This window comes from Chrysochloris asiatica, unplaced genomic scaffold (genome assembly GCF_000296735.1).
Source record: "Chrysochloris asiatica unplaced genomic scaffold, ChrAsi1.0 scaffold00250, whole genome shotgun sequence".
Classification (NCBI taxonomy): Eukaryota; Metazoa; Chordata; class Mammalia; order Afrosoricida; family Chrysochloridae; genus Chrysochloris; species Chrysochloris asiatica.
In genome coordinates, this window is record NW_006408768.1 from 715,694 (window position 1) to 728,035 (window position 12,342).

Sequence of the window (12,342 nt, forward strand, 5' to 3'; positions counted from 1 at the left end):
TTTTTTTTTTTTTTTTTTTGTAATTGACTAATTTCACTCAACATAATATCCTTCAAATTCATCCATGTTATGAGGAGTTTCGCAGATTTATTGTTATTGTTAAACATTGCATAGTATTCCATTATGAGTATGTACCTAAGTCTGTTTGTCCATTCTCCATTGATGGACATTTTGACTGTGTGCATCTCCTTGCTATTTTGAAGAGTGCTACGATGAATGTTGGTGTGCATATATCTACTCACTCCCTGACTCTTTTGCTGGGTCATATGGTATTTCTTTTTCCAATTTTCTGAGGAAGTGCCTTGCAGTTTTCCACAATGGTTGAACCATTTTACAGTCCAGCCAACAGTCTCCCCACACCCTCATCAACAATTATTGTTTTCTGTGTTTTTGAACTTTGCTATTAATGCTGGGGTGAGATTATCTCTCGTTTGAATTGCTCTAATGGCTTATGATGGTGAATATTTCTTCATATTAGCTGCCTGATTGTGTTCCTTGGTGAAGTGTTCATATCCAATGCCCATTTTTAAATTGGGTTGTTTGTCTTTTTCATATAGAGGTGCTTTACTTTTCTATGAATTTTAGCTACTAGTCTCTTGTCCGTTGTTATTGTTAAGTGCCGTCGAGTCAGTTCCAACCCATAACAACCCTGTATAGAGTTTCCAAGTAGCAGCTGGTGAGCTTGAATGGCCGGCCTCTTGATTCAAACTGACTTTGCAATCCAACGCATTAACCCACAGCACCACACCAGTCTCTTGTCTGATAAGTCGTAAAAAAGGTTTCCTTTTTACCATTTTGGAAAAATCTTTTGATACACATAAGTGTCTAATTTTTAGGAGGTTCCACTTTTCTAGTGTGTCTTTTAATTTTTCTGTGGTTTTAGTACTGTTTGACAGTGCATTTATTCCATGTATTAGAACCCCTAAGTTTGTTCCTATTTTTTCATTGATGATCTTTATAGTTCTAGGTTTTACATTTAGGACTTTAATTCATATTGAATTTGTTTTTGTGTATGGTGTGAAATATAGATCTTGTTTCATTCTGCAAATGGATTTCCAGTTTTTCCAGCACCATCTTCCTAATTTGATGTGTTTTGGCCCTTTTTTAAAAATCAGCTGACTGGAGGTGGATGGCTTTACTTCTGGGTTCTTAATTCTGTTCCATTGGTCTATGTACATTTTGTTGTACCAATATGAGTCTCTTTTGACTACTTTGTCAGTGAGGTAAATTTTTCGACCAGGGAGAGGTCTCTAACTTTGACCTTCTTCTTAAGCAGTACTTTGCCTTCAGTGCACTTTGGACTTATTCATTAGTACCATTGGCTCTTGATCATATATTACCTTTTGAAACAGTTGAACATCCACTATTTTCTTTAAGAATGTTGTTGTTGTTGTCAGGTGCCATCGAGTCGGAACCGACTCATAGTGACCCCATGTACAGCAGAACGAAACAATGTCTGATCCTGGGCCAACCTCACTACCGCTGCCACACTTGAGTCCATCAATGCTGCCACCTGGCCAATCCATCTCGTTGGGGGTCTTCCTCTTTTTCTCTGACCCTCCACCTTACCAAGCATGATATCCTTCCCCAGCAATTGTTCCCTCCTGACAATATGTCCAAAGTATGAGAGACGAAGTTTAGCTATCTTGGCCTCAAAGGAGCACTCTGGCTGCATTTCTTCCAAAACAGATCTGTTGGTTCTTTTGGCAACCCATGGCACTTTTAGTATTCTCCTCCAACACCACAATTCAAAGGCATCAATTCTTCTACAATCTTTCTTATTCGCTGTCCAGCTTTCGCATCCATATGAGGTTATTGAAAATACCATGGCTTGGGTCAGGCGCAACTTAGTCCTCAAGCTGACATCTTTGCTCTTCAATGAAACAGTTGAACATCCACTATTTTCTTTAAGAATAGTGACTGTGTATTCCTTCCAACTTCTTTTGATGCTTTCTGCATCATTCAATATTTTTCCCAAAGAATACTTCAGTATTTCATGTCAGGGTTTGAATTTTTTTCTTCAGTTTTTTTAAGCTTGAAAAATGATGAGCGTATTCTTCCCTTTTGGTTTGCTAACTCCAGGTCTTTGCACATTTTGTTATAATTTTTGACTTTGTCTTCTCTAGATGACCTTTGAAGTTTTCTGTTCAGCTCTTGTACCTCCTCACTTGGTTCATTTGTTTTAGCATCTCTACCCTGGATAGTAAATTTCCAAGTCTTTTCTGACATTCATATTGGTCTTTTTCTTCTGTCTTGTTTTCTTAATGATCTTTTGCTTTCTTCCTGTGTGATGTTCTTGATGTCATCCCACAACTCGCATCGATCATTAGTGTCTAATATATCAAATCTGTTATTGACATGATCTCTAAATTCAGGTGGGGTATGTTGTATGTATGTCATATTTGGGCGCTCATGGACTTGTTTTAATTTTCTTCAACTTCAGCTTGAACTCACATGTGAGCAATTGATGGCTGGTTCCACAGTCTGACCCAGGCCTTATTTCGGCTGATGATATGAGCTTTCCCACGGTCTCTTTCCACAGATGTAGTCAATTTGATTTCTATGCATTCCATCTGGTGAGGTCCATTTGTGTAGTCATCTTTATGTTGTTTTTAAAAATGTGTTTGCAATGAACCAGTTATAGGTTTTGCAAAATTTTAACATAGATTTCCAGCATTGTTTCTATCAATAAGGTCATATTTTCCAACTACTGATCCTTCCTCTTTGTTTCCAACCTTTGCATTCCAATCACCACTAATTGTCAATACGTCTTGATTGCATGTGTGATCTATTTCCAACGGAAGAAGCTGGTAGAATTTTTCAATTTCATCATCACTAGCTTTAGTGGCCAATGAATAAATTTGAAAAATAGTGGTATTAACTGGTCTTTGTTGTTGTTGCTGTTGTCAAATACTGTCAATCAGCATCAACTCATAACAACCCTGTATAGGGTTTTCAAGGAACAACTGTTGAGCCTGAACCACCAACCTTGTGTTTCACATCAATCTTGCAGTCCAGTGTAGGCCTATGGATATTATCACAGATAGCATTATACTTCAAGATAAATCTTAAAATATTGTATTTGATGATGAATGCAATGCCATTTCTCTTCAATTTGCCATTCCTGGCATAGTAAGCCATATGAGTGTCAGACTCAAAATGGCTAATACCAGTCTCTTTCAACTCAACAAGCCTAGGATAGCGATCTTTATGAGTTTTTGTTTCATTTTGATAACTTCCAATTTTCGTAGATTCATACTTCGTACATTCCATGTTGTGATGATTAATGGTTGTTTACAGCTGTTTCTCATTTTGAGTTGTGCCTCATCAGCAAATGAAGATCCTGAAAGCTTTACTCCATTCTTATCATCATGAGCAACTGTACTTTGAAGAGACAAGTCTTCCAGGGTGGTATTTTGAGTACCTTTCAACCTGAAGGACTCATCTTCCGGCTCTATATCTGACAATATTCTGACAACATTCTGGTGCTATCTGACAGTGTTCCACTGCTATTTATAAGCTTTTTAGTGACTAAAATTCAGAAGTAGTCCTCCTCTCCTTCCTAGTCTCTGTTAGTCTAAAAACACAGTTGAAACCTGTCTACCATTGGTGACCCTGCTGGTATTTAAAATGCCATTGACATAGCTTCCAGCATCACAGCAACTCGCAAGCTACTTCAATACAACAAACTGACATACAAGTGGTGGCTAATTCGTAATAACCATGTGTATGTCAGAATAGAACTGTGCTCTACTGATTTTCAATGACATATTTCAGAAGTAGAATGACAGGCCTTTATTCCAAGGCACCTCTGGATGAACTTGAACCTCCAACCTTTCTATTAGCAGCTGAGCATGTTAACTGTCCCTAGGTGAAGCAATCAGTTTGCAACTTGATGGTTATATCTACCTAGCAACACCATAGAAGAAAGACCTGGTGTACTGCTTCTGTTGAAAACCCAATACAGCACAGTTCTATTCCGTAACACATGGGGTTGCCATGTGTAGGAATCTACTTGACATCCACAAGATTTTTGTTTGCTGGTAATCATTCTAAAGGAACGCATCAGACTGAAAACAACAGCACAAGGAAAACTGCAAGATCTGAGTCCTAATCCTCACATATCCAGTAACATTGTTCAACTCTCTGAGCCTAAATTTCCTCATCTGTAAACTAATAAGTGGAGTACAATGGCTTCTGAGATCTCCTCTAGCATTAGAATTCTGTCCCACTGGAGGATTTTAACTTCTGCTAGGAGAACAGATTTGATTTAGAGGAAACATATCAACAGAATGTGTTAATTATTAATTGAGAAGGAAGAAATGAAAGTGATTGTGGGTTTGGTTTCTAGATTGGGTCACCAGTTAACACTACACCTATTTTTCCTTCTGCTTCTTTTCTCCTGTTCACACTGCCTTGTTCTAAAAGAATATGCAAGGCAAAAAAACAGTAATTAGAGGAATTTTAATATGAATAGACTTGTTCACATGTGAATCTTAGTGACTGTGATTATGTGTTTTCTCTGTAGAGTCCACTGTATTTATTCCTCAATCTGAATATTCCATTGAAGAGGATGTTGGAGAACTGTTCATTCCCATCAGGCGAAGTGGAGATGTTAGTCAGGAACTGATGGTAATCTGTTACACACAACAAGGTAAGCTGATTTTCAAATAAACTGTCTCCCCAAAGACATAAATGCCTCTTTAACTTGTTGGATCCATTGCATTTTGCCATGAGGGTTACACTTTATTATTACTTTTTTCATAAAGAAAAAAAAAGAACCAGTCTAGAAGTTTCCCTTCAATACTGCTCCTTTGAAAATCCCACTAAGGTGGCCTGAAGGATTTTTCTATTTCTTTTCACTTCTGATTTCACTTGGTTAATTCCTGTGATATTCTTTGGGCAAGGCTTTGGGGAAACTGAAGCTAAAAGCTAAAGATCCTCAGCCCAAGCCTGTTCAAGTAGAAAGGCATTATTGTTTGAAAAAAATAAAAAAGGAGGTAAAGCAATGCACTCCCAAAGAAAAAAACTAATTCCAAACTAATCTAAAACCAGTATGAAACCCAATCCACACAAATTTTATATTTGTCCTGCTCATAGATAAGTTTCATCTTACAGATAATAAGATGGATTTATAGAATACAGCTTTAAAATTAATAATGTTGTTCATTAATATATACAACACTATCCTAGGAAACACATTGATTTTCTAAGAATATGAAAGAAAAACTCATATAAAATATTGATATCTGAACACACTTTCATAAAATGATCATTAAGTATTTGATTTGAAAGGCAGTATAGAAGAGTAATTAAAACAGACTTCAGAATCAGATTGCATTCTGGATCTCAGAGTAAGGTTTACCTCTGTAAACTTCAGTTACCAAATGTGTACAATCCAATAGAGTGGTTGAGGAAGTTAATAAGGCAATGTGTGCAGAGTGCTTGACACTTTGCCTACATGTAGTAAGCATTTTAATGCTAACCTATTATTCCATTGCCATCAGGTTGGTTCCAACTGATAGCAGTCTTATAGGACAGAGTAGAACTGCTCCATAAGGTCTCAAAGGTTGTAATCTTGATAGGATCAGACTGCCACACCTTTCCTGCAGAGCTGCTGGTGGATTCAAACTGTGTACCTTTGGTAGTGCCTTTAACCACTGTACTACTAGGAATCTTTCATTTTAATAATGACAGCTACTATTTTATAATTGTCTGTGGACCTAAAGGTTCATTGGCAGGAAAGACAAATAAAAATACTTAAAATTTAGCAGACGTTGTGTTTGAGACCCCTATGAAATTGACTCATAACGCTAGACCAGTGTTGTTCATGCTAGGTGCCATCAGTCAGCTCTGACTCATGACGACTCCACATACAAACAGGAGGGAACAGTGAGCCACTTCACGATTGTTGGTAGCCTCACTGTTGAGGCCACTGTGTATCTGGAGGACTTCTAACCTACAGGGTTCATCTTCCAGCATTATATCAGGCAATATTCTGTTGTGATCCATACAATTTTCATTGGCTAAAATTTGGAAGTGCATCACCAGGCTTTTCTTCCTAGTCTGTCTTAGTCTGGAAGCTCTGCTGAAACCTCTATCCATAGTGGTCCTGCAGGTGTTTGAAGACCCAGCAGTGTGGTTTCCAACATCACAGCAATACTCAAGCCACCACAGTACAACAGATGCAGATGGTGGTGGACTAGAATAGTGTGCAGTTGGTACTGCAATCCCAGTAGTGTTAAAATATACCTATTGACCACTAGGAATCCTGGTGTGGTGCTGTAGGATAAGCACTGGACTGCAAGGTCAGTGGTTCAAACTCACCAATCACTCCTCGGAAACCCTATACAGGGTTGCTATGAGTCAGGACTGACTCGAGGGCACTTAACAATAACAACATTGACTATTAAAATGCTACATATGAAAATGATGGTTTGTGGAAATCTCCTTGCAATATGTTCTATATACAAAGCTTTTGGATTCTCTCTGGCTCCAGGAACGGCCACTGGAACTGTCCCAACATCGGTGCTGTCCTATTCTGACTACATATCCAGACCTGAGGACCATACCAGTGTTGTACAATTTGACAAAGATGAACGGGAGAAAATGTGTCGGATTGTTGTCATTGATGACTCCTTGTACGAAGAGAAGGAAACATTCCAGGTCCTTCTGAGTATGCCCATGGGTGGTAGAATTGGATCAGCATTTCCAGGGGCTCAGGTCACAATTGTGCCCGACAAAGATGATGGTAAGTACCAATTCACCTAAAAATTTCTTCCTCATACAAAACAGTAAAAATCTTAGTCACAACTTTCTAGACAGAAGAATGGGAATCTAAAAGAATTACAAGTACTCTATTTTAAGATTGATTTTATAGTGTGATTAAGTTTCAGAGATGGCAGTTGTCTTTCTTGATTTAACGTTCTTAAAAGGGAGGGTCATACGATGTGTGTGCTTTTTTCTCTGTGCATTTTTCTTTGAGAAACTATTGACTAGTAGGTGACTGAACAATGAATTTCTTGATAAAGAGCCAAAGCCATTATAATAAACCCGTTGAGCTCCTTTTGTTTGTTTTTTGTTGTTGTTTTGGTGTTCATTGTTGTTTTCTTTTTAAAAGCTTTACTTTGGAACTTTAATCTCAGTTTTGAAGTTTTTTTGTTTTTTTTTTGTTTTTTTGTTTTTTCAAAGAAGCCTGTCAGACAAGGCTGTTAAATGAAAAACCAGAAAGATCACAAATAAATGGAAAATTAAGTTCAACAGGAAGCTCCCTGCCCTCAAAGAGGGGGGCACTCCTCCCCAGAGAAAAGCAGTTATCATAAAGTCATCCTTTCTAGTAGAAAAGGAGCAGAGTTCATCTGACCCATTCGACAAACATTTTGTCTTTTTTTATGTGGAGAGAACAACAGGAAATATTGAAGAAAATCTTGTGAATAAGTGAAATAAACTGGGGAGCTAGCACCTCCAACAATCAGATGTCTCTTGAATTTCTTCCTCATGGTAGACGAAAGAGGGAGAAATTGGAGTGAGGCAGAGAATCTTTTGGTTAGGAGCGAAACTTCAGGAGGTTCAAAAGACATTGATACCAAATAACCTTACACCTCAGAGAGCTGAAAATGATACATGAGGAAGATGTTTGTTAGTTAAGTGCCAGGAAGAAAGTGAGCAGTTATGACAGCAGTGTGCCTTGTGAGGGTGTGATCCTCGGTCCATGGTGTGTCACTGTCCTTTATCTTCCAAGCAGTCCTGTGAGATAGAGTGGTGTCAATTTTATACTGAAAAGGTCATAAGCTGATGATAAGAGTTAGGAATGCTTTCACTCATAATCAAGGAAGTAGATAGACACCACCCACTGCCGTCCAGTTGATTTGGACTCCAAGCTCATAGAGACCCTACAGGACGGAGTAGACTGCTCCATAGGATTCTCCAGACAGTAAATCTTCATGGAGGAGATAGCCTCCTCCTTCGCAGAGCAGATGTGTTTGAACTGCCAACATTTTTGTTAACACTCCAACCCAACGATTAACCCACTATACCACCAGTGTTCCTTGAAACATAGATAATACCCTAAAAACTATAATGATATTTTTAATCTTTGATTTAGTTTATGAGTTTAATAGCCCTATTCTGTACATGGAGTCCTGGTGTGGTGCTTTGGGTTAATGTGCTGGACTGCAAAGTCAGTTTGAACCACAAGGTCGGTGGTTCAAGCTCACCAGTTACTCCTATATAGGGTTGCTATAAGTTGGAACTGACTCAATGACACTTAACGACAACTACAATTCTGTACAGAAATTTTAGTTTAAATTAATTGATCCTGAGAGAGACAAAGTAATTTGAACATCTAAGCACTGGACTTTCCACAAGCTGGACAGTTCAAACCCACCAGCTGCTCCTTGGGAGCCCTATACAGGTTGGATCTGACTCAATAGCACTTAACAACAACAACAACACTGAAACAATATAATTGTCCTCATTACCCATTGATTTATCATCCAGATATATAACTTAATTAGCACTATATTTTTATTTAAATATTGAGGAGAAAGATAAACATCTGCATATATCTATAAATATACCCATATATCTATAAATTTGTTGTTGTTAGTGCCATAGAATCGGTTCTGACTCATAGTGACCCTGTATAGGGTTTCTGAGGAGTAGCTGGTATATTTGAACTACAGACCCTGTAGTTCACAGCTCAGTGTTGATCCTACAGCATCACACCAGAAGTCCATATCAGGACCCCTGGTGACACAGTGGTGTTAAGAGCTTGACTGCTCACTGAAAAGTCAGTGGTTGAAATCCACCTGCTGCTTTGTGGGAGAATGATGTGGAAGTCTACTTCCGTAAAGATTCAGAGCCTTGGAAAGCCTATTGGGGCAGTTCTACTCTATGGTGGGGGTGGTAATGTGCCATGGAGTTGGTTTCGACTCATAGCGACCCTGTACAGAGTTTCTGAGGCTGTAAATCTTTACGGGAGCAGAAAGCCTCATCTTTCTCCCATGGAACAGCTGGTTCTACTTTACAGGATCATTATAGGGTCACCATGAATCAAAACCCACCCACAAATTTGGTTTTTTTTGGTATATAGATAAAGATGTAGATACAGATAGGTTTAATTAAAAGATAGAAAATGTAACAAATAATGACTTTAATTTAATGTAGTTGCTGACAGAAGCCTTTCATGTCTGGATTGCTATGAAATATGCAGTAAAAAACTACCTGTACAGTAAGAAACCTTTGTTTATTAGTTGGCAAGCCTTTTCACATGTCATCACCAAACCTTTACCAGAATGGAAGTGAAGTTATTATCCTTGTTTTACAGATGGCATGGCTGAGACTTACAGATGTTGAGTGAGTGCCTTGAACTTAAACTAGTACATGGGAGAGTCAGTCAAGTGCATAGCCTGGCACGATATCACCCTGCCTCTAACACGTGTCCCTTAGTAGTGAAGAGGCTGATGAACTATTTCATGACATTATATTTATAAAACACCATCTATTATCAGCATTAGTCCTTGTAATCTTTTGGTAAATAGTTGGTATTATAAATGGAGTAGTAAAAACAGAACTATTTGTTCCAGAACACAGAGCTGATGAATGGATTGTCAGAGGCTTTGATTGTGAGATGCCAAAGTGCTATTTAGATTCTCTCCTCTGTCTAACACATGACACCTAACACATCATCTATTAGTCACCTGTATTTACAGTGAGCTCTGGAAGCATAGCAGCTCTGGGAGTGTAGTGGTTATGAGTTGGGCTGCTAACCTTAAGGTCAGCAGTTTGAAACTACCCCTGGTTCCACAGGAGAAAGATGAGGCTTTCTGCTTCCATAAAGATTTGCAGCCTCAGAAACCCTTTTTGGGGTTGCTATGAGTCAGAACCGGCTTGATGGCACATAACTATGAACAACATTCATAGTCTGGGAGTGGAAGGTACTATACACCACACAGGCCACCTAGGGACTGAACGTGGCATCAATAAGCCAGCAGGGGCTGTGGGAGGCAGGTTTTGTAGTATCAAGTGGGTGAAGAGATGCCTGCTTCCTGCCGGAGGATGTGATTGGCTTGTTTAAATAATTCCATGGACTGGCAGGGAAGTGAAGCTACTGACAGGGAAGAAGCAGGCACTATGGTTAATCATAGTCCTAACCAGAAATAAAAACACATGAAAGTCGTGTTCAGAAAAACAAAAAACAAAACAAAAAAAACACTGTCATAAACATACATAAGAAAAATACACACATAGGAAAAGGTAGGGCTAGAGGATAGGCACACTTCCCTGGCCTCAATCAAGAAACAATAATACATAAAAGTACTTGTTACTTAATCTGCTGAAACCTATAAAGAATAAAGTTATCTTATTTCTTATACAAGTTTTATAAATGTTATTCAACAAATATTGTAAATTTTTAAAAATATACTTAAAAGCTTCACAATGACCTGTCCAGTCATTGTATAAAGGGTGGGGGGCACAGAGAAGAGGAATGGAGAGAGTGGGTCTCAAGAGAGAAAATGAAAGATGGGCTAAGGATTCAATTGTTGTTGTTAAGTACCGTTCAGTCGGTTCTAACCCATAGCGACCCTGTATAGGGTTTCCGAGGAGCCATTGGTGAGCTTGAACCGCTGACCTTGCAGTTCAAATGGCTTTGCAGTCTGGCACATTAACCCACAGCGCCACACCAGCACTCCAAGGATTCAATAGAGTGGTCCAAAGCATTAGAGGAGGAAATGAATGAACGTCTGCTCAAAGGAGGGAAGGGAAGGCATGGAGATAAGAGGTGACGGGAAATAAGCTCAGTAGGGTCCCCACTGGAAATAAACCACTTCTATCACATTTTGCTACCCAGGTAGGTGACTGACTACTCTCTCTTCCCAGTCTTCTGAAATACCAGTTAGCAAATGAAACCCAGGTCACAGTTCATCGGGTGCATTTTTCATCAAGTCTTCAAAAGCTCAACTATGACATTACTATGACCCACCAAAGAAGGAATTATTCCTTGGACCAAAATAATGCAGCATGTTGAACAATCCCATACTAACAGATTAATCTTTTTGCATTGTGAGTAATGTCTCAGTTATTCAGCTTTTTTTTATCAATAACAAATAACTTAGAGGAAACCTGCCAGCAAGGGCTTTAAGACAGTCCGATTAGTCTGTTGAGTCATAACCATCTACTGGGCCTAGCCTCTAATGGAAAATGTTCTTCTCCTGCTTCTTAGCCTTTCTTAACCCTTCCTGTCCTTGGAATTCCAGTCAAGGTTTCACCTAGGATATGAAAGGAGACCGTAGGTGACACAAATCATTAACACTCATCTATTTATTGAAAAGTTGGTAGTTTGAGCCCACCCAGAGGTTCATCAGAAGAAAAACTTGGCAGTCCACTTCCAAAAGTTTACACCATTGAAAATTCTATGGAGCACAGTCATACTCTGACACACATTGGATCACCATGGGCCAGAATTGACTGGCAATGGGATCTTTGTCTTTTGTTGTTTCTGTTTAGTTTTATGATATGAAAGACTGCCTGAACCCACAGAGTCACGCTGTACTTTATACTTTACACCAGCCAGTGTCCAGTGATGTACAAAGAAAATCATTTGTGGGCTCTATAAGCTAAGACAGCTTCAATGTGCTTGTTGATTGCTATTAAACAGTACTGATAATAATAAAGATTGTTGTTGTTAAATGCTGTCAAGTCAGTTCCAACTCATAGTGACCCTGTTTAGGGTTTCCAAAGAGCAGCTGGTGAGCTTGAACTGCCAATCTTGTGGTTCAGACTGACCTTGCAGTACATCGCATTAGCCTACAATGCCACATTAGGACTCCATAATGAAGATTGTTGTTGTTGTTGTTAGGTGCCATTGAGTTGGTACCGACTCATAATGACCCTTTGTACAACAGAACGAAACACTGCCTGGGTTCAGGGCCAACCTCACAATTGTTGCCATGCTTAAGCACATTGATGCTGCCACTTTGCCTATCCATCTCACTGGGGGGTCTTCTTCTTATTCTCTGGCCCTCCACCTTAACAAACATGATATTCTTCAGTGATGGGTCCCTCATGACAATATGTCTGATGTATGAGAGACGAAGTTTGGCCATCCTGGTCTCCAGGGAACAATCTGGTTGCACTTCTTACAACACAGATCTGTTTGTTCTTTTGGCAGCCCATGGCACTTTCAATATTCTCCTCCAACACCATAACACAAAAGCATCAATTCTTCTACGGTCTTCCTTATTCACTGTCCAGTTTTTGCATGCATATGAGGTAATTAAAAATACCGTAGCTTGTGTCAGGAGTACTTTAGTCCTCAAGCTGACATCTTTGCTCTTCAAC

The 12,342-nt window shown here is 39.1% G+C and overlaps 1 protein-coding gene across 1 annotated transcript in view; it reads left to right on the forward strand.

Annotated features, from left to right (window-relative positions):
- FREM2 (FRAS1 related extracellular matrix protein 2) overlaps positions 1-12,342 on the forward strand; it is a 288,153-nt gene that overhangs the window by 171,109 nt on the left and 104,702 nt on the right. Inside the window, exons 5-6 of the mRNA XM_006873709.1 lie at positions 4,529-4,654; positions 6,500-6,751. Of these exons, the coding sequence (XP_006873771.1) occupies positions 4,529-4,654; positions 6,500-6,751 (378 nt within the window). The remainder of the gene's footprint in view (positions 1-4,528; positions 4,655-6,499; positions 6,752-12,342) is intronic.